General features: G+C 33.4%; 3 protein-coding genes across 5 annotated transcripts; 1 reads left to right on the forward strand and 2 right to left on the reverse strand.

The window, feature by feature from the left end:
* LOC109334634 lies at nucleotides 259-16,651 on the forward strand. Of its 3 annotated transcripts, none has more exons than XR_002106124.1 (10): nucleotides 259-484; nucleotides 586-783; nucleotides 1,265-1,525; nucleotides 1,978-2,012; nucleotides 2,377-2,475; nucleotides 2,613-2,778; nucleotides 2,885-3,525; nucleotides 3,779-4,439; nucleotides 16,238-16,245; nucleotides 16,640-16,651. XR_002106124.1 is itself a non-coding variant. In XM_019570515.1 (8 exons), the coding sequence occupies exons 1-8, from the start codon at nucleotides 388-390 to the stop codon at nucleotides 4,349-4,351; spliced, it is 2,070 nt and encodes a 689-aa protein (XP_019426060.1). In that variant the 5' UTR covers nucleotides 259-387; the 3' UTR covers nucleotides 4,352-4,556. The 3 variants fall into 3 exon arrangements, 1 of the variants encoding a protein (XP_019426060.1); XR_002106125.1 differs by having other exon boundaries at nucleotides 2,616-2,778; XM_019570515.1 differs by lacking the exons at nucleotides 16,238-16,245; nucleotides 16,640-16,651 and having other exon boundaries at nucleotides 3,779-4,556.
* LOC109333941 (40S ribosomal protein S23-2-like) lies at nucleotides 6,127-8,735 on the reverse strand. The gene is made up of 5 exons (XM_019569521.1): nucleotides 8,696-8,735; nucleotides 8,538-8,602; nucleotides 7,069-7,142; nucleotides 6,847-6,973; nucleotides 6,127-6,469 (listed from the first exon to the last, which is right to left on the reverse strand). The coding sequence occupies exons 1-5, from the start codon at nucleotides 8,733-8,735 to the stop codon at nucleotides 6,329-6,331; spliced, it is 447 nt and encodes a 148-aa protein (XP_019425066.1). The 3' UTR covers nucleotides 6,127-6,328.
* Nucleotides 8,543-11,396, reverse strand: LOC109334636 (40S ribosomal protein S23). The gene is made up of 4 exons (XM_019570516.1): nucleotides 11,291-11,396; nucleotides 9,485-9,640; nucleotides 9,263-9,389; nucleotides 8,543-8,885 (listed from the first exon to the last, which is right to left on the reverse strand). The coding sequence occupies exons 1-4, from the start codon at nucleotides 11,293-11,295 to the stop codon at nucleotides 8,745-8,747; spliced, it is 429 nt and encodes a 142-aa protein (XP_019426061.1). The 5' UTR covers nucleotides 11,296-11,396; the 3' UTR covers nucleotides 8,543-8,744.

The following is a 22,505-nucleotide window of genomic DNA, read 5'->3' on the forward strand; positions in this document are numbered from 1 at the left end:
AGAAGTAACCACGAACCTCAAAAGAGATTAGTTCTTTACCCAAAGAATTAACAAAATATCATTGATAGTACCAAAAAATCAAATATTTGTGCATGTATTAATTTAGTATCTAAAAAGTTAAAAAAATCTCTAAAATATTAAAAGTGAGAATTAGCCTAAACTTTGATATATTATGATAGAGAATTAAGTTGATATGAATTTTATAATAAATTAATCCTTGGAAAATAAATGAATATATTAATATAATCTTGTAATCTAACGAATCCCACTAATTCGAACAGTCGCTTCTCCAACGTTCGAATTTCAGAACATAACAAATCCACTTTCACTCGCTCCTCCCTGAACCACCCCTTCTCCGCCGTTTCTGATCACCGACGACTCTTCAAAATGAACGACACTGCCGCACTCCAAAATCGACGCCTCAGCATAATCGATTTTTCATCAGAGGACGATTCCCTTCTCCTTCCGAATTCTACACTTTCAGGTTATTATCAATTTACCATTTCATTTTCTATTCAGATTGATTCAAATGAATAAATTAAATCTACCATTTTTTAAACTTGTCTTTTTTTGTAATTTCTTCAGAAAATGAAGATCATGCAGATATTTTGTACACTCCGAATTCAAAGAAGTTTGAGGATGCTACTACCAAACTTGAACAGTGGGAGCGGGAACCGAATTCAAATGAAAAATTAACATCACAAACAGAAAACCCTAAGAAAAACACAAAGTGCAATTTGCGCAAAAGTTTAGCTTGGGATTCTGCTTTTTTCACTAGTGCTGGTACCCTTTTACCAATTCTATGTTTACTTGTTAACTAAAAGTAAATGTATTCATTTTTTCTACAATTGATTAATGGTGTATAAAGTCATGCTAATCACGCATATTCGTGGTTTAAAATTGTGGTGGTGGTCACTTTGTGTTTACAACAATTGTGGGTTGTTGCCGGAAGATTCGACTGATAGGGCTGCAAATGTGGCCATAATGTGATTGCAGAGACCGCTAAAACCATACCCTTGCAGCCTTCACTACAGTTGTGAATCCAGATTTAAAATCTCGAGTATTTGGAATGGTTAACAGTAACATGTTATTTATTTAATAGATACATTTGTGGTTGATGGTTAGCTTGTAAATCTTCAGATACTCATGATTAATCACAAATTTATACAGTGTAGTAATACCGGGATTGTTTTGTTAAGTAGGATGTTGGGTATGTTCGAGTGCAATTACAATTGTGTTTGATTTGATTCATGTGTTACTTCAGGGTTTTTGGATGCTAAGGAGTTGTCTAGTATAATTGAAGGTGCTGAGAAAGATGAAAAGCATGAGACCGAAGACGATCTGTACAGGTCATGTGAGTCAATCTCTACATTAGGGAGTGATAGCTTGACATTGGATGAAAGTGTTGAGGGTGATTTATTTGAAGATATTAGAGCTTCCATTCAGAAGTCTAGCAAGAAATCCAACCTTTCAAGTGAATACAGCAAAGTACCAACCGGTATATCGAGGTTACAAATTGATGACTGTAAGTCTTCATTGTCTGCACTCTCAACTTTTGTGTTTTAGCTTATTGGAAGCAGATGTCTCTGTATTTGTCATCCATGTAGTCTATTTATTTTCCTTGCTGTATATAACTTTGGGAACTGTGAATTCAAAAAAGGATTTGTTCTTAAAATTATGAAAGGGTAATAAATGTGGTGATTGTATGGAATATAAATATGGTCCAATTATGTTGGTTTGGTTCTATGTTCAGATATTTATGATCTAAAAGTGATTTGAGTTTTTGTTATAAGTATAAGTTGGTTCTTGGTGCTGAGGCATTGCAATGACTTTTTTAACTGCTTTTTTTATCTTGCACTTCCGTATAAGTTTAAGAAACAGTAGGTTGAGTTTTAGTTATTCTACTCTGCTTATATTCTGGTATACTGATTTATCCTCAATTAGTCAAATTAATGATTTCTTGCTCCTATTTTTCAGCTTCAAAAAAGGTTGGCATGGCTTCTCGAAACAAGGTACATTGCTTTAGTCCTAAAGACTAGGAAATTGTTGTCATGTATGTGTTTGGAATTGGATGGGTCCTTCTTATCCAAACAATACTTAAAGAAAAATGTCGACAGTGCGCCCTAATGGGTTGGTTTAGCTGTCTAACATTTCTCAAAACTTTGACTTAAATTCCATGTATAGCTCTTTGATGTAGGGGCATATCTGCGTCCCCGAAGTAACCCCATGGCAGAGGCTCTTATCATCAATTATGGACAGGTGCCATGGCGGTGAAAATTGGCGTAATGTTCTGTATTTTAAATAGTGATTTAGCCTAAATGCTTCTCATTTTTTTGTAATAAAAAATTCTTTGCAATAATTTACTATTGATATTAGATGAAAGCCCCTGCTTCTAAGCATCCAACTCCAAGTCCTGAGGTGCAGGGATTAGGGAAGATGACAAAGAGAACTCCTATTTTTCCACAACTTCCACAGGTATGCAACTAAAGAAAATCAGTGATTTTTCTAGTTATGCTAACTAAAGCAATGGCAGAGAACAAAAGCAGTTAGAAATAAGAAGTCATGAAATGGAATTTGAGTGACAATATCAATATCTGACTATTTTTTTTAAGAAGGCTGTTGCTTCAAGGAGAGAGTCATCTATTTCAAGGCAACCAAAGGTGGCAGGAAAGTCTAGTTCAAGTCCAAGTCCAAGTTCAGTAATATCAGCAAAGAGAGTGCTAATTGGTGATAAGCATGACAAAAATGAAAAGGACAAGGCAAAACGAATGATTGGTGGTCAGAACATTAGCTTTTTTGGTTTTAATTTTTAACTTACTCTTTAGCATAAGACTTGATTTTTTCTGAGCTGTTGTTCACTCCTAGTTTTATTTGACTTCTTCAGATAGAGCCAGTTCAATGTCAAAAGCATCTGTTACTGGAGGTTCTCGAGGTAATGTGCCTAAGCCCACGCTACCGTCCAGATCTTCTTCTGGGCTGTCGGTATCAGCCAAGAACAAATCAACAACTTTCACGCCTTCTGCCAACAATTTACCTGTTGGCAATTCTCCTTTTAATTCCATCAAAAGAAAAGTTGGCGCTGGAACATTAAAGCCACCCTCATCTATCTCAGCTGTCAGAACACCATCAAGAATTGCTTCAAGCAATAAAATTGAGACTGGGAATCCTAGTCTCTCGCGCTTGATGTCTGTCAACAAGCTCTCTTCTAGTATTTCACCTGCCAGCTCTGTCAGTGATTGGTCTTCAGAGTCATCATCGTCAACTTTTATGGCTAAACATATCTGCAATAGCTCAAGGACCAGCATTGATAGTTGTTCTAGCAGAAAGGTCCTATCAGATACAGAGGCAGATCAAGGTAAAAACTATCAGATCCCCCAGAATGATTCAAACTTAGAAGGGCAGGAGACTACTGTGTTTACCAGTCAAACTGCAAGCCATGCTCCGGGAGGACCGGTCCTTCCTCCAGCTCTTAAGAAACCTTCTGGCCTTCGACTGCCTTCACCAAAGATTGGCTTCTTTGACGGGGTAAGTTTTACCCTACTTTATATCTGATGTATTTCGAAATGGGGTTTGTTAGTGGCTCAGTGCTATTTTCTTGTAGAAGTTTAGAGTTTGTGTATCATTATGACTTTGGTCACATTGCTTAAAATCTATGTCTATGTTGTTCCAGCTGCAATATGTGCTTCCATAAAGCATGGTTTTTTTTTCCATTTCTTTCTTCATCTATATCCATTACACTGCACTGCATTTATTGAATTAGTTTCGTAATGTTATGTAGGTGAAATCTTCTGTGCGCACTCCACGTGGGGAGACACAACCACACTCTGTTATACCTCGTAGCTTGCCAAAACACAGAGCAGCAACTCCAAGTGAAGGCCAAAACAAAGAGAAGCTTCGAAAGCTGGAATCAGCCAGCTCCGCCGTGTCAATTCAAAACACAATTTTCAATAACCAGAAAATTAATGACAGTCTCAATAACCAAGAAACTGGTCATTATAATAGTCAAGTTGATTGTTTGAGCAAACAAGTTGCACTTATGGACATAAATTTCGAGATTGGAGATAAGTTCAATGGTGATTCACTTTCTTTCTCTCAGTCTGATATCAGCTTCCATGATAAATCCTATGACTTGGACTTACCAAGTCACAAGAAGCTACTGAAGAGTTCATCTACTCCATGTCTATCTATTTCCCCAACCAGTTTTGATATGGCAGCTTCAATAAGGACACCCTTTGCTGTCAGAGATTCCTTCTGTAATATGGATGGCAGCATTTTTCCGGAATCAACAGTTTCAGAGGTAAAACCGGTCAACTTAACTGTGCTTGACATCATTATGAAAGAAAACAACTGAGATGAATTTTTGAGGTTGCACTATATACTATTGGAGTGTCTTGTTTTGTGCCAAATATGTACACTTTTCAAGTCACTAATAGGACAATGTCAATGTTTTTCTTGAATTTGATATATGGGTCTTCTAGATATCTTACTTCATGGATTATTGTGTATCTTTTTTGGATTTTTTAACATGGATGAAATGGTCTTCATGACTTGTATTATTTGCTCATACTTAAGTTTTTAACTAAAAGAAATAGACCTGGTACAGTGCATCTTTTTTTGATTTCATTTCTGCTCCTTGCCTTTTGGAGGAGCAGTGATGAACAAAATCATTGATGTATTTTCTTTCCCAAGTAACAAGTAAACCTTCTCACCTAGTATCATTACTTTCCTTTTAGATACAGTTAACCAATATGATATCAATGTCCTATAAGATATGACCACTGGTAACACAATGCATGACACCATTTATACAAATATTTTTTGCCAATTGGTTTGGCATATGTATATCTATTGAATGGTAAATCTTTTCAATTCCGATAAACCAGTATGGGAACTGGGAAGTATGATTTATTTTTTAAATTTATATATTTTGATAAACTGGTGTCGGAAAAGATTATATATTATGACATTTGTCTGGAAGTATAATATTGTTTTGATAACTATTTTTTCCAGAAGTGATGAAGTTTTGTCACTGCTATGCTTTCAAAGCCTCTTCATATGTTTTTGCAAATGTACTTGAACCTAAAATGGAGTACAGAACAAGTATTTGTCACAAAAATTTAGCTAATTGTTACTAGATTCGTCTGCAATATGTGACTTAATTAATTCCAGCTTTCAGCACTACATAATAATTGCCTTTAATTAATTTGGTGCATGATTACACTCAATATTCCTTCAATTTTTTGGAAGATCATAGGTTCCTCTTCACATTTACATTATCATTATTAGAGTTTTGAGGATAAAATAAAAGAATTTTTTTTTAAAATGCCATTACTAACTTTCTTTACAATAGTATTAATAATAGTTAGTTACCATATATTACACGTTCTCAAAAAATAATAATATATTTATATCATTAATTTCAACTGGGATATGCGAAATACAACTAAGCATTAAGCCATCTTTATTGAGAAAAAAATATATATACCGACAATGTAAAAAAGATATTATATCGTCACTATATTATCTATTATTCATTTTCAATCACCATTAACTTTTTCAAAAAAATAATTCAAACGAATATGTTTATTGTGAATATATCTTTACGGTAAACAAGGTACAATATTAAATCCATCTTGATATATACGGTAGTTTCCTCATATTTAATCGTGCTGAAGTATTAGGCAATGTTCCTAATTTTGACATTATATTCATTAAAAGTCAATATATTATATTATTAATATTGCATCAAAAATGATTTTTTGTTCTATGACAAAAACTGGCAGACAATAAAAAAAAGTAGACCAACATATATTTAAATCATTCTTAAAACTAAACAGACGCTATAAGACTTACTTTTCAACATCTCTACATAAGTCACTCAGGTATTTATTTCCTTTTAACACAAGATAAAAAAACATCTGTGGACCATGACAACAGATAAAAGTTAAAACAACTTTAATATTATGTTAAAGGTTATATCTTAAAATTAATTGCCAATCAGAGGAATAATTCACAAGTATTAAACCATCACGAGAATGTGAGACTTAAATCCCGCAAGCTAACCTAGCATAGCATAGAGTCACTTTTGTGCATAACCCTTTTCAGTAAAATTAATCGCAACCTGTATTTGAAGCTGAAATTTAACGTTGATCTCATTACCAACCCTAGTTGCTAAACAAAGTAAGGCTGAGATAATGGAATTCAGCAAAATAACTATTACAGATGTAAAATTGATCATAAAACTAATTCAGTCTCATGAAGCAAAATTTATCATAGTACCTAAAGAGAAAGTGGCAAAAAACATATAGAAGTGAGCCATCCCATAAATTTAAGACCTTGGCTTCTCTTTCTTCTCCTTAAAAAGAGCCAGGAGAGATACACCAGAGACCTTCACAACCTTGAATCTGACTCCAGGAATATCACCCACAGCATGACCTTTTCGTCCAAATCCAGCGATCAAGACTTCATCCTACAATCAAAATATTTGAATTCAATTCCTTAGCAGATTTAAGAGTAAGCAAAATAGGAAAGACTACATTGGGGCATTTGGAAAAGCTTATCAGGCTCATGAGATGAGTTTAACTTATTCTCATAAGTTCATAACCTTGTGAAAGTAACTTATGACCTTACTATAACCTCTTTTTAGTTTATCGCAATAAGATTATGCTGAAAAGTTTAGAAAATAAGCACTCATAACTTAATCCTAAAACAACCTGTTTAATTAATGAATAATTAAATTGTTCAACCAAACATGCCCATAATGGATTTGAATACATATAAAGATTTTACAGTGTAAAGGGGATAAGCCAAATAGCAACAACTATAACTATAATCATGACCACTTACATTTTCCTCAATGTAGTTTAAGCAGCCATCATTTGGCACAAATGCAGCAATCTTCTTTCCATTTTTAATGAGTTGAACCCTGGCACATTTACGAATGGCAGAATTGGGCTGCTTAGCCTCAATACCTCTGCACGAACATAATACTAATTGTTAAATATCAGATGCTTTAACTGACCAAATATTCTAAACAATAACATAAATAACAATTTAAATGAACCTTACATCTTTTCCAGGACAATACCCTTTGCATGGGATGAACCAGCAAAAGGCTTCTTCCACTCGGTATCATTACTTTCCTTTTAGATACAGTTAACCAATATGATATCAATGTCCTATAAGATATGACCACTGGTAACACAATGCATGACACCATTTATACAAATATTTTTTGCCAATTGGTTTGGCATATGTATATCTATTGAATGGTAAATCTTTTCAATTCCGATAAACCAGTATGGGAACTGGGAAGTATGATTTATTTTTTAAATTTATATATTTTGATAAACTGGTGTCGGAAAAGATTATATATTATGACATTTGTCTGGAAGTATAATATTGTTTTGATAACTATTTTTTCCAGAAGTGATGAAGTTTTGTCACTGCTATGCTTTCAAAGCCTCTTCATATGTTTTTGCAAATGTACTTGAACCTAAAATGGAGTACAGAACAAGTATTTGTCACAAAAATTTAGCTAATTGTTACTAGATTCGTCTGCAATATGTGACTTAATTAATTCCAGCTTTCAGCACTACATAATAATTGCCTTTAATTAATTTGGTGCATGATTACACTCAATATTCCTTCAATTTTTTGGAAGATCATAGGTTCCTCTTCACATTTACATTATCATTATTAGAGTTTTGAGGATAAAATAAAAGAATTTTTTTTTAAAATGCCATTACTAACTTTCTTTACAATAGTATTAATAATAGTTAGTTACCATATATTACACGTTCTCAAAAAATAATAATATATTTATATCATTAATTTCAACTGGGATATGCGAAATACAACTAAGCATTAAGCCATCTTTATTGAGAAAAAAATATATATACCGACAATGTAAAAAAGATATTATATCGTCACTATATTATCTATTATTCATTTTCAATCACCATTAACTTTTTCAAAAAAATAATTCAAACGAATATGTTTATTGTGAATATATCTTTACGGTAAACAAGGTACAATATTAAATCCATCTTGATATATACGGTAGTTTCCTCATATTTAATCGTGCTGAAGTATTAGGCAATGTTCCTAATTTTGACATTATATTCATTAAAAGTCAATATATTATATTATTAATATTGCATCAAAAATGATTTTTTGTTCTATGACAAAAACTGGCAGACAATAAAAAAAAGTAGACCAACATATATTTAAATCATTCTTAAAACTAAACAGACGCTATAAGACTTACTTTTCAACATCTCTACATAAGTCACTCAGGTATTTATTTCCTTTTAACACAAGATAAAAAAACATCTGTGGACCATGACAACAGATAAAAGTTAAAACAACTTTAATATTATGTTAAAGGTTATATCTTAAAATTAATTGCCAATCAGAGGAATAATTCACAAGTATTAAACCATCACGAGAATGTGAGACTTAAATCCCGCAAGCTAACCTAGCATAGCATAGAGTCACTTTTGTGCATAACCCTTTTCAGTAAAATTAATCGCAACCTGTATTTGAAGCTGAAATTTAACGTTGATCTCATTACCAACCCTAGTTGCTAAACAAAGTAAGGCTGAGATAATGGAATTCAGCAAAATAACTATTACAGATGTAAAATTGATCATAAAACTAATTCAGTCTCATGAAGCAAAATTTATCATAGTACCTAAAGAGAAAGTGGCAAAAAACATATAGAAGTGAGCCATCCCATAAATTTAAGACCTTGGCTTCTCTTTCTTCTCCTTAAAAAGAGCCAGGAGAGATACACCAGAGACCTTCACAACCTTGAATCTGACTCCAGGAATATCACCCACAGCATGACCTTTTCGTCCAAATCCAGCGATCAAGACTTCATCCTACAATCAAAATATTTGAATTCAATTCCTTAGCAGATTTAAGAGTAAGCAAAATAGGAAAGACTACATTGGGGCATTTGGAAAAGCTTATCAGGCTCATGAGATGAGTTTAACTTATTCTCATAAGTTCATAACCTTGTGAAAGTAACTTATGACCTTACTATAACCTCTTTTTAGTTTATCGCAATAAGATTATGCTGAAAAGTTTAGAAAATAAGCACTCATAACTTAATCCTAAAACAACCTGTTTAATTAATGAATAATTAAATTGTTCAACCAAACATGCCCATAATGGATTTGAATACATATAAAGATTTTACAGTGTAAAGGGGATAAGCCAAATAGCAACAACTATAACTATAATCATGACCACTTACATTTTCCTCAATGTAGTTTAAGCAGCCATCATTTGGCACAAATGCAGCAATCTTCTTTCCATTTTTAATGAGTTGAACCCTGGCACATTTACGAATGGCAGAATTGGGCTGCTTAGCCTCAATACCTCTGCACGAACATAATACTAATTGTTAAATATCAGATGCTTTAACTGACCAAATATTCTAAACAATAACATAAATAACAATTTAAATGAACCTTACATCTTTTCCAGGACAATACCCTTTGCATGGGATGAACCAGCAAAAGGCTTCTTCCACTCGTTGCCAAGATGAGATTTCTTGTATGACTTGTCTGCCCACCTTTGCCTCCTACGATGAGACTTCAGCTTGCGGGCAGCTCCCATTCCACGTGTCTTCCTGAAGAAGCAGTAATCTAATAAGACTTACTAGCCCATGTACTTAAAATAATAATAAAATCAAACCTATGAACAGATTAAAGAAGCATTTGGAAGAGAGATAGCTTAAGGAAATAAACTCAGGAAGATAGCTCATGAAAAATAACAACAACCAAGCCTTAGTCTCATTGGGTAGAGTCGGCTACATGGATTGAAAAATGTCATAAATATTCTATCATAAATCAATCATTTAACCAAAAATTGATATCTAATTCTTTCCTAATTGTCTCACATGCAGTTTTTCTTGGTTTCCCTATGAATCTAGAAATTACACAAACATCCATTTGATCTACACTTTCCTTACTAGGCTTTTAACCATCTCCTTCGCACAAGCCCAAATTGCTTAAGACATGATTCTACCATATTTTCTATAGAGGTACTACAACTTTCTCCCTAATGCATTCATTCCTAAATCCTAATCATATATTGTTTAGTATATTTACTCATCCAACAGACCAACACAACACTCATCTTTGTTAAATTGAGTTAATTCTCTTGTTGACATTTTAATATAGAACATTTGATCCCATATAGCATTACACTGTGAATCTTATAGTTGTGCTTTAACTCATATGAAATTCATGTGTTTTTTCTAAACATTGTCTCCACATTTCTAACTTCTCATTTAATTCCTCTCTCGATTCTCCAACTAGGATAATATCATCCACACAAAACCATGCATTATAGCATCAATTCTTGGATAACTCGATAAGCACATCTACGACCAATGTAAACATGTAGGGATTCAACGTTGACACTTTGTATAGTCTTATAGCAACAAGGAAATATTCTGAGACCCTGATCTTGTTCTCACACTGATCTTGACCTCACATACACATCCTTGATTGCTTGAATGTAGACACCTTTTTTGCGCCTTCTCCATATCAACGAAAAAACATGTGAAAGTCCCATTGGTATCTCTCCATTAATTGTCACAGCAAGTATATAACCACCATGATCGACCTTCCCGACATAAAAAAAATTGACTTTCAGTAATGTGCGGCTCTTGTCTCAACCTCCCTCAAATTATCCTCTCTCATAGCTTAATAGTATGACTCATGAGTTTAATCCCCTATAATTTGCACAGTTTGGTATATCTCCCCCGTTCTTCTAAATCGGGGATTTAAGTGTTTCTCCTTCACACGTCTATGAGCTTATAAAAATATATGATCTCCTTTTATAAGCTCTTTTTATCTTGTTCCAAGAAGTTCATTGTAGAAGCTTATGAAAATTAACTATATTGAGTTTATTGAATAAGTACTTAATTAAGTTGTGTAATACAATAGGTCAAAATTCAAACACGATAGGCAACTTGAACACCACATTTTAATGAAAGCAATATTACTACAAAATGAAGAAAAAAAAATCAAATGGGAAAAAGCAATCAGGGAAACTTGATTTGTTAAAAAATCAACCAAATGCACCAATAAATTCAAGAACTTAACCACACACAACACCAGCAAATAATATCAGATTCACAAATTTAATTACCATATACACGAAAGATAAAAATTAGAGTGCTATAACATTCGGAATATAATAAAAGGATCGAAATTAACATAATGAGGTGAAGAAAATAAGAATTATAAAGATGATTGATATTTTGCATTACCCCATTGTGAAGTGTGATTAGCTTGTCTTAGAGGAGCTTGATGAAGAAGAAGATTGTGTGTGACGTGAAGCAAAACCCTAACCTTATAAAATAAAAATTGTATGTCGTGTGTTGATATCAAGAGAAGATTACTGAGTCACTCTCAATGCCTCAATATTGAAGCCCATTGGGCCTTCGGCGTGTACCATTAAAATAATCTGAGTTTTATATATTGTCATTGTTTAATTATTATTAACTTTTCAGTAAATATATATATATATATATATATATATATAAATAAATAGTAAATAATATTTTAAATACATATAAATCTTTAAACTGAAACTACATAAATATTATATTTTTTACCCTTATTAATTAAAGATACTAGGAAAGCTTAGTCCCTTAACTAAGATCTAAGTTTCTAGTATTTTCAAAGTAAAAGTAGATATTGGGAAAGCTGATAGGAACTGGGCCATGATTTGGTTGAAATGAGTTTAAGGGGAAAGAAGATAACAAGAGATAAAATGAGAATAATTTAACTTATTTCCTCATTTTGGTTATGGAGAGAAAGGAGTAAGGGAGAGAATTGGTTATGGAGAGAAAGGAGTAAGAGAGAGAATTACGGTAGGTCTCATGCAAGTTGTTTTCTTCTCCAATGTAAAAATGTAGAAAGAAAGTGGGCAATAAAACACTAAATTTATGAAATGACCAAACTACACTCATTATTTTTACACTTTCAATCCGACAAGATAATCAAATAGGGTATAACTGTCCATTCAAGAAAAACTCATACATCTTTCTCTTTTATTTCTCTCTTCTTTCTCTTAAATCAAACAACTCACCTCTTTCACCCCACTCTTATTCTTTCTTTCCATCTTCTCATCTTCTACACTAAACCAAAGAGAGCATTTGGGCCATGAATTAGGGTGCCGGAAAAGTTAGAGACAAAAATTTTCTTGGATGGATGATTATATATGGGAATAAAACCCTCCAAAATATTTGACATGTTTATCTTTATTTCAGTTATTTTTTATGTAAGATATGATCAAATGTATGGTTTAGATTAATTATTTATTAAGGCAGTGTTATTCATGAATTAATAAAATTGCACTAAAATAATTATCTAGTTATTTTGATTTTCTACAAGTAAAATCTTCATATTCTTTAGCTTAATTTACCTTCTTCCTAACAAATTAATCAAAATTGAAATTTCAAATAATAATGAATTTGGATTGTTGTTATCTCTCCTCACATACATACCAAGACTCATATACTCTCAAGTACCGAAGGATAAAGTATTAAAAAAGATAATGACATGTGGTCTTCCAAAAAATTAATAATATAGATTTTAATTTATTATTAAATAAAATATTGTGACTCATCAAATTAACATATATCTCAACAATCTAATACTTGATAGGATCTTATCCCTATTACAAAACCTTTTTGTCTTAACTTTTGATTTTGGTTCATTATTATTGGATTTTAAAGGGAATTATTGTTAGACTAACTATGGAATCATTGTGATATTTTATCAATTTGTTTAGTTTGTGAAGCATTTGGAAATATCCTTTATTTACTCTAATGAATATCTATATAAAATGATATAGTAACTTGTATTGGAATGTTGACAAATTAAGAGTGATATTCTTGAGACACTAAATTTTGAAGTGTTTTGTAATACTCAACCCTAAGGGTTGAATTCGAGTAATAAATGTTTTTTTTTGTAATTTTATCAATCATCAACAACATTGTTAATAGTTACACTAAGTCCTTGTTTGGTATGGTAGAATTAGAGAATAGAGAAAAGAGAGATGAAAATTAAAGAGAAGTTGAAAGTTTCTCCCATTTGCTTGAGAGAAGAAAGAAAAGGGAATGAGTAAAAAAAAGGTGTGGGTCCCACCAAATTTATTTCTTCACACTTTGTGAGAAGACAAGAGAATAAGTAATTTTGCACAAAATACCAATAATACTCATAAATAATTGACCTCCTAATTTTACATCTTAATTTCTATTTAATTCATAATAATTATTGTTTTAATTATTAATTAAAAACTAATAACTAGAAATTTAGAATAATATATATCATAATAGTCACACTAAGTCTACACAACCAATTTAGAATAATATATATCATAATAGACAACATGTCCCTAACATTGTTAATAGTCACACTAAGTCTTTTCGGTGAGAAAATAGAGAGAGGATGGAAAATTTGCATGAAATGTCAAAAATGTCCTTCACTTTTTATTATTTTACATATTTTTTAGTTTTAAATAATACTAATATAAATAAGTCTCTTTTATATATAAAAATATCAATTAAAATGTTAATTGAAATTATAATTAAAATATATATAATAAAATCTATAATTTAAAATTATAACATTTATTTTTAATTAATAATAAAATAACATATTTCTCTATCTTTTCTTTATGTTAGGGACATTTTGTCCTTTGAATTATAACATCATCGCTCTTATCATTTTCTATCCAACTAAACAAAAGAGAAAGAGAAGAAAATTTATTTTTTTATTCATTTTCTCTCATTCTTCTTTTATTCCAAATATTACAAAAACATATTCTATTTTTCTTCTTTTTCTTTCTCATATCTTTTTATTTTCTTATTTTCTCTTGTGCAACCAAATAAAACCTAAGTATCGGAGAGCAACATTCCATAACCTACTCTGTGTATTATACCATGTGAAAATGGGAGAACGAGTTGTCCTACAACAGATTGTGCCACTTATGTATTATTTGTTGTGGTTAAATGAAAAAATATATTTAAGTTAAAAACATAATAATTAAATATTTTATAATTAATAAGAGTAAGTGATACATGAAGTAACATATTTTTTAACACAAAAAATATGGTGTATGTGACAATATGGGTGGGCGCATCTCCTTGTTGGCTAAAAGCTACTGAACTAAGTATGAAAAATAGTGAGAGAAGGAGAACATAGGTTTTTTGCGTTGGAGGACGGTATATGTGGTGGTGGCTATTTTCAAGATATTCGCATTAATCAACCAATTGTCAAAATGCATAATTTGTCAAGAAGAAACATTACATATAGACACTGGTTTCTTGGAAGGATTTAATATAAATATACTAATAATGTAAGTGTTTTTTTTACACTATAAGAAAATCATCCACCATTGATTTCTTAACTACCATTGACTTTTAAACAAAATTAATACAAATCAATGGTAAATGATTTGCTAACAATATAAAAAGTTTACACTGTTAGTACATAGATTTTAAACTTTCATTGAAATATACATGCATGTGTTGAAATGTACAAATTTTCATTATGATATTAGAAATGAGATTTACTATAATATTTTCCTATGCCTAATTCATTACTACCAATAAGATTTTGACAAATATATATTAAATTAATATTTAAGTTAACAACATTACATGTGTTAATATTTTATTGGTCGTGTATAGAAAAAGAGAGTTATTTTGACATAGATAATTTATATTTTATGATATTTTACCGTTGGGTAAAACTGTTAGATTTATTCAAGTATGAAGTTCCATATTGGATATGTGGAGAGAAGTGAAAGATTTTATAAGTAGAAAAGATTCATGGAACTGATGTCTTAAGGTTTTGGTCCAAGATATGGTCTCTCACTTGTGGCTCTCCACTCTTCCCATACCCTAGTAACAATAGAACTCCCAGGTAGTTGGAGGCTCCTCGGTCGCAGTTTGGTCCAACAAAAGGTATCAAAGCCGATTGTTCGGCTAGGACAAGGTGGACTTAAGGGGGAACAGACTGGAAAGTGTGCGATACTCACACTTGAGAGGAGAATTTTTAGTTTTTTCAAGTGTGAAGTCTCACATTGGATATGCGAAGAGAAGCGAAAGAGTTTAGAAGTAGAAAAGATCCATGGAACTAATACGTTAAGGTTTTGGTTCAAGACATGGTGTCTCACATGTGACTCTCCACTCTTCCCATACCTCGATAATAATAGAACTCCCTCATGGTTGGAGGCTCCTCAATCGCAGTGTGGTCCAACAGAAGTGTGTGATACCCACACTTGAGGGGAGAATTTTGGGTTTATTCAAGTGTGAAATCCTACATTGGGATATACAAAGAGGATTGAAAGAGTTTATAAGTAGAAAAGATTCATGGAACTAATACGTTAATATTTTGGTTCAAGACATGGTGTCTCACATGTGAATCTCCACTCTTCCCATATCTTGGTAACAATAGAACTCTCTAATGGTTGGAGACTCATCAGTCGCAACGTGGTCCAACAGAAACACAGCAGATAAAAATGCAAATTTAGTGTTTAATAGTTTGACATACATCCATGCTAACATAAGAGAGAAAAGTGAGCTCTGGATGCGAAGAAAGACCCAATTGGGCAAAGCCCACTTATCCCACTTAATCTAATGGATAGGGGTCAGATGTGGTAAGTGTGAGAAATCAGCTTAGGTAAAAGGAGGCAATAGAAAAGTGAGAGAGAAGTTGAAAGAACTCGACCCGCATAAACTCATAGCAGTTGTGGGAGATTTGCGACTGCGTCTTCATTCACCGTTGGACCGGACTGAAATTTGGACATTAGGTTCACAACTTCTGGTACTTCATTCTGAACAGCTGGATCGTTGAGAAATCATCCAAGGTGGTAGAAAACGAGCCAAAATGGTGGTTGTTTTTCTAGTTTATTCTGGAACTTTGTGTCCTTATTTTAAAACTTGTTGCTCTATTGTATGATGTATTGTTGAGCACATTTTGTATTGTATTTTTGAGACATTCTTGTATTCCTATTTTAATCAAAGTGGAGTTTGATTGACTGACTTGTGCCCGTGATTTTTACTTCTCATATTGGGAAGGTTTTCCACGTTAAAATTATGGTGTCCCTTGTGTGTTCTTAGTTACTATATTATTTGTTATTGTTCCTCATAGATTCTAGCAAGTTTGGGAAATTATTATCCGTTGCATATACTCTGTTAGAGATTTCATTGTTATTGTGTTAAATTTCTCATCAGAATGATATAAGAGCTCTTTGGTTTGAGGTTATTTGACTTGCTTGAATGATGAAGGCAAATACACATAGAAGGATATGTTTGAATGTCACTAACTATCACTTGTGGAAAGGAAAAATGAAAGATTTATTATTTGTGAAGAATTTGAATATTCATGTGTTTGCTACTGAGAAGCCAGAGTCGAAGTCTAATGAGGATTGGAGTTTTCAATATCAACAAATTTGTGGTTTCATTCGACAATATGTAGAAGACAATGTCTACAATTACATTGCTAATGAGGAAAATGCAAAAAATTTATGGAAGCAAATTGAATCCTAGTATGCTTTTAAATCAGTGAATAATATATTATACTTGTTGAGTTCCTTGATGAAGTTGAAGTACAAGGAGGGAGCTTCGATTTCAGATCACTTAAATGATTTTCAAGGGGTCCTAGATCAATTATCAGGAATGGTTATCAAATTTAATGATGAAGTGTTGGGACTATGGCTACTGAATACTCTGGCAGATTCTTGGGAAACATTTTGAGTTTCAATTAGAAATTCAGCCCCTTATGGTATTGTCTCTTTGGAGAGTATAAAGGGAAGTATTCTTAATGAGGAGATGATAAAGAAGACACATGGTACTTCATCTCATTCTGAGGTGTTTGTCCCTGAAAATATGGAGAGATGTCATAGAAATGAATCAAAAGGGTATAGAGAAAAGGGAAGAAGTAAGTCCAAGTCCAAATACAAGAATGTAGAGTGTCACTATCGTCACAAAGCAGATCACCTACAGAAGAATTATTTTCAATGGAAAAGGGAAAACAGAGATAAGAAGGGCAAGTAGAATGAGAAGAATCATGATGATGATGATGATCGTGTTACTACTGCCACTTATAATGATCTTATTATTCTTCGTGATCGTGATTCAGTTAATCTTGTATTAGATGAGAGTATGTGGATAATTGATAGTGGTGCTACACTACATGTTACACCAAGGAAGAAGTTCTTCACATCTTGGACTTCAGGTGATTTTGGAGTGTTGAAGATGAGTAATGATGGTGTGTCAAAGGTAGTTGGTATTGGTGATATTTGTTTGCATACCAACATGCGAGTGTAGTTGTTGTTGAAAGGAGTTAAACATGCTCCAGATGTTCGTTTCAATTTGATCTTTGTGCATATTCTTGATGATGGTGGTTATGATAATCACTTTGGTTCTGGAAAATAGAAACTCACTAAAGGTAACTTAGTTGTGGCCAGAGGGGAGAAAATTTCTAAACTGTATTGGACAAAAGCTTTGGTTTCTAAAGAAAGTGTGAATTCCATGGATATGGAGACTTCTTTGTGGCACCGCAAACTCAGTCATATCAGTGAAAAATGGTTGAATTGTTTATCCAAAAATGATGTACTTCTAGGATTGAAAAGTGCAAAGTTGGAAAAATGTTCTCATTGCATGGCTGATAAGCATACTAGAGTATCATTTAAGAAGCATCATCCCTCAAGGAAGTCGGGGTTGCTTGAATTAGTGCATTCTCATGTTTGTGGTCCATTGAAGGTAAAATCATTTGGTGGTACATTTTACTTTGTTACTTTTATTGATGATTGTTCAAGGAAACTTTGGGTCTATGCTTTGAAGATAAAGGACCAAGTGCTTGAAAAGTTCAAACAATTCCATGTTTTGGTTGAGAGACATTCTGGCAAGAAGCTGAAATACATTCGTACTGACAACGATGGTGAGTATTATGGACCGATTGATATTTACTGGAAGCAGCAGGGTATTAGACATGAAAAGACACTTCCTAAGACTCCTCAGCTTAATGTCTTAGCGGATAGGATGAACGGAACTATGGTTGAAAGAGTTAGGTGCATGTTTTCTGAAGTAAAATTACCTAAACTTTTCTGGGGTGAGGCTTTGTACACGACAATGCATGTTATTAATCTTAGTCCTGTAGTTGCTCTGAATGTTGAGGTGCCATACAAGATTTGGTTTAGAAAGAATGTCAGGTATGATCATTTGAGAGTCTTCGGTTGCAAGACATTTATGCATGTTCCAAAGGATGAAAGGTCCAAGTTGGATGCAAAGACAAGGCAGTGCATCTTTATCGGTTATGGTGAAGATGAATTTGGCTACAAGTTGTATGATATTGTTGAGAAAAAGGTTGTTAGAAGTCGTGATGTGAAGTTCATGGAAGATCAAACCATTAGAGACATTGATAAGATGAAGAAGACTACACCCAAGGAAGATAGTAGATTGTCTAATATTGATCCATTTTGGATGCCTATACATGATTTGGATATAGTTGAGAATAACATTCCAAATGGTGAGCAACAGGATTATGTTGGTGATCAACAACTTGGAGATGAGTTATATTTTTCCATTGATATTGGTAAAGATGAACATGAGATATCATAAGATGAGAATCTTGGTGATGCTCTTGAACCACCTTAAGTTCAATTTCGGATGTCTAATAGGCAGGGGAAACCATCTACCAGGTACTCTTCTGATGACTATGTTGATGTGACAGACAGAGGAGAACCTAGATATTATCATGAGACCATGGAGAACAAAGAAAAAGAGAAGTGATTGGATGCAATGCAAGAGGAAATGAAGTCCTTGCGTGATAATCACACTTTTAATTTGGTCAAATTGCCAAAAGGGAAGAAAGTTTTGGAAAACAGGTGGATTTACAGGGTGAAGCAAGAAAATAATTCTACATCTCCTAGGTATAAAGTCAGATTGGTGGTTAAAGGTTTTAGACAGAGAAAGGGTGTTGATTTCAGTGAGATTTTTTCTCCTGTGGTGAAGATGTCATCCATTAGAATTGTATTGAGTTTGGCTGCTACTCTTGATTTGGAGGTAAAACAAATGGATGTAAAAACTGCTTTCCTTTATGGTGATTTGAAGGAAGAGATTTATATGAAACAACCTGATGATTTTCTTGTTGATGGGAAAGAAGACTATGTGTGTAGGCTGAGAAAGAGTCTATATGGTTTGAAGCAGGATCCATGATAATGGTACAAGAAGTTTGAGTCTGTTATGTGTGAGCAAGGCTACAAGAAGACTACTTCTGATCATTGTGTCTTCATTAGAAAGTTGTTGATGGTGATTTCATCATTCTATTATTGTATGTTGATGACATGCTTATTGTTGAGAAAAATATTTCCACGATTGATAGGTTAAATAAGCAATTAGGCAAGTCATTTGCCATGAAAGACATGAGAGCTGCTACGCAGATTCTTGGTATAAGAATCATACGAGATAGGCAAGAAAAGAAACTTTGGTTGTCACATGAACATTATATTAAGAGAGTGTTACAAAATTTCCAGATGGAAAATGCTAAGGTGGTAAGCACTCCTCTTGCTACTCATTTTAAGTTGAGTGTTAAACAATGTCATTCAAATGAAGCTGAAAAATCATATATGCAACGGGTTCCTTATGCATCTATTGTGGGAAGTTTGATGTATGAAATGGTGAGTAAAAGACCAAATATTGCATATGTTATTTGTACAATTAGTAGATTTGTGTCAAATCTAAGTAGAGAGCATTGGAATGCCGTGAAATGGGTTTTGAGGTATCATATTTGTAATGCTAGTTTGATGCTTTGTTTTGGAGGTGATAAACCTACTCTTGTGGGCTATACTGATTCTCATGTGGATGGAGACATGGATTCTAGAAAGTCCACTTCAAGTTGCTTGATTAAGTTTGCAGAGGAGTTGTAGCATGGCAATCCAGGTTGCAAAAGTGTATTGCATTGTCCATTATTGAGGCATAGTTCATTGCCATTACAAAAGCATACAATGAGTTGCTTTGGGTGAAGAAATTCTTGCAGGAGCTTGAATTTGTCCAAGGCAAATACTTTTTATTTTGTGATAGTCAAAGTGTAATTCATCTTCGGAAGAAGTCAACTTTTCATTCTAGGTCCAAACACATTGATGTGAGGTATCATTGAATACGTGATGCATTGGATGCTAGGTTGTTGGAATTGGCTAAGGTTCATACATATGATAATGGTGCTGATATGATGACTAAGGCCTTCTTAAGGTGGAAGTTTGAAACTTGTTGTGAGATTGTTGGTTTGGTAATTCTCTCCACATAGTTGTGAGGGAGAGATTTGTTGGGTTTCAACTATCTTCTTATGTGAAGAAAGACTAAATTGGGTAAAGTCCACTTGTCTCACTTAATCTAATGGATAGAGGTTGAATGTGGTAAGTGTGAGAAATCAGTTTAGGCAATAGGATGCCATAGAAAAGTGAGAGAGAAGTGGAAAGAACTCAATCCGCAGGAACTCATAGCAGTTGTGGAAGATTTGTGACCGTGTCATCGTTCACTGTGGAATCGGGCTGAAATTTGGACACTAGGTTCACAACTTTTGGTACTTCATTCTGAACGGTCGGATTTGTGAGAAGTCATCTGAGGTGGTAGAAAATAAGCCAAAACAGTGGTTGTTTTTTCTACAACTTCGTATTCTCATTTTCAAGCTTGTTCTCTATTGTATGTTGTATTGTTGAGCACATTTTGTACTTTATTTTAGAGACAATCTTGTATTCATATTTTGATCATAATGGAGATTGATTGACTGGCTTGTGCCCGTGGTTTTTACTTCTCACATTGGAAAGGTTTTTCACGTTAAATTTTTGGTGTCCCTTGTGTGTTCTTAGTTACCGTGTTATTTGTTATTGATCCACGTAGAATCTAGCAAGTTGGGGAAATTATTATCCATTGCATATACTCTTTTAGAGATTTCCTTGTTATTATGTTGAATTTCCCATCAGATTTTTGGTTTATTCAAGTGTGAAGTCCCACATTTGATATGCGGAGAGGAGCAAAAGAGTATATAAGTAGAAAAGATACATGGAACTAATATGTGGCTCTCCACTCTTCCCATTGTTGGGAATCCTTCCTAACTGATATGGAAGCAAGACCAATGAATCTTGGTAGATGAACCATTGAATAATTCAATAATGGCTATTCCAAGGTCTTGGAATTACTCATTGAGTCTTAAGATTATGAAGTCTAACTTAGAAAGTTGGAGTAGCACTTTTCAAAGTGTCTTGAAAAGTATGACATCATTTAATCATCCATTATGTCTTTATGATGGAGCCTTCCTCCCCTTCACTATATATAGGGGACTTGTGAGGAAGAAAAACAACAAACAAGTGACAAAAACAACATAGAGAGAAAGTGAGAGAGTTTATATCCACATTGTGTGAGATTTGTATTCCTAGTGAGATACTAGAGAGTTTGTATTTCCATCATTTTTGGGTGAGATTCAGTGTTATCCTCTTTGTAAGAGATAGTCAAATATTGTAATCCTACTTTCTATAGTGGAGATATTTTCTGGACTAGGTCCCGTGGTTGATTCCTTATCACTTTGAGGAGGTTTTTCCACGTTAAAATTCTTGGTGTTATTCTTCTACTATTCTCTATTTTCTATATCCACTTGTCGCTTCCGCAAGTTCCCATTTTGCATCACACAGAAGAGGAAAATAGGTTCTGAATTTCCCAACAGTGGTATCAAAGCTCCCAGGTTCATCCTGTAACACCGCGAATTTTACGATTTTGAATTATAAGATTTTACTAATATTTTCATTAATTATATATTCGAAAATGAATTTCGGGGAAATTTCAATAAAGAATTAGACAAAACTCTAGTTGAGTTTTAGTCTTGAAATTTTATTTCCTATTTTGTGGTAAATTTTGGTAATTTTATGAGACAGTCGGTTCTAAACCACTGTCGGGGCCGAAATCCACCCGGTACAGCTCAAAAAGTGGTTTTTGAGTTTCGTAACTCGGAATCGAATTCCGACCGCGCCATTGACTTTGTAATCACATTTCGAGTGAAGATAGACCCTGAGTTGGTCCATAACTATTTTCTAGAATATTTTCACTCGGAATGCCGAAATTCGAAGTTACAACCGTAAAGTAAAATTGGGCGATCGTTTTTGACTACTCGAATATTGGCCGACAATACTCGAGCATGGTTTTAATCGTGCACGTTTCATAGAAGTTGTCGCGTCGTAAGAGTCACTTCAGAAAATCTAACCACCAAATCTTATAGATTTCACTACCACCAAATCCCCTAAATCACTCACTTAACCCATGATTCACTCACCTTCTTAGATTTGCTAGATTGCCTTGGAAATTGGGTTTATAAATCAGATTTCTCCCACCCCACAACTCTATAAATACCCATGTATCTTCATACATTAACACTTTGCAAAAAGCTTGGCAAGTTGAAGATTGGAGAGTAAGTTACTCT

The sequence above is a fragment of the Lupinus angustifolius genome, chromosome LG19 (assembly GCF_001865875.1).
Source record: "Lupinus angustifolius cultivar Tanjil chromosome LG19, LupAngTanjil_v1.0, whole genome shotgun sequence".
Classification (NCBI taxonomy): Eukaryota; Viridiplantae; Streptophyta; class Magnoliopsida; order Fabales; family Fabaceae; genus Lupinus; species Lupinus angustifolius.

Coding starts and splice junctions, on each gene's coding strand:
- LOC109334634 (XM_019570515.1), top strand. CDS start 388: ATGAACGACACTGCCGCACTCCAAAATCGACGCCTCAGCATAATCGAT. Junction 485..585: donor TCCGAATTCTACACTTTCAG/GTTATTATCAAT, acceptor TAATTTCTTCAG/AAAATGAAGATCATGCAGAT. Junction 2,476..2,612: donor TTTTTCCACAACTTCCACAG/GTATGCAACTAA, acceptor ATTTTTTTTAAG/AAGGCTGTTGCTTCAAGGAG.
- LOC109333941 (XM_019569521.1), bottom strand. CDS start 8,735: ATGGCTCACTTCTATATGTTTTTTGCCACTTTCTCTTTAG. Junction 7,143..8,537: donor AATTTCAGCTTCAAATACAG/GTTGCGATTAAT, acceptor TGTATCTAAAAG/GAAAGTAATGATACCGAGTG. Junction 6,470..6,846: donor TAAACTACATTGAGGAAAAT/GTAAGTGGTCAT, acceptor TTTTGATTGTAG/GATGAAGTCTTGATCGCTGG.
- LOC109334636 (XM_019570516.1), bottom strand. Junction 9,390..9,484: donor GGTATTGTCCTGGAAAAGAT/GTAAGGTTCATT, acceptor ATGTTCGTGCAG/AGGTATTGAGGCTAAGCAGC. Junction 8,886..9,262: donor TAAACTACATTGAGGAAAAT/GTAAGTGGTCAT, acceptor TTTTGATTGTAG/GATGAAGTCTTGATCGCTGG.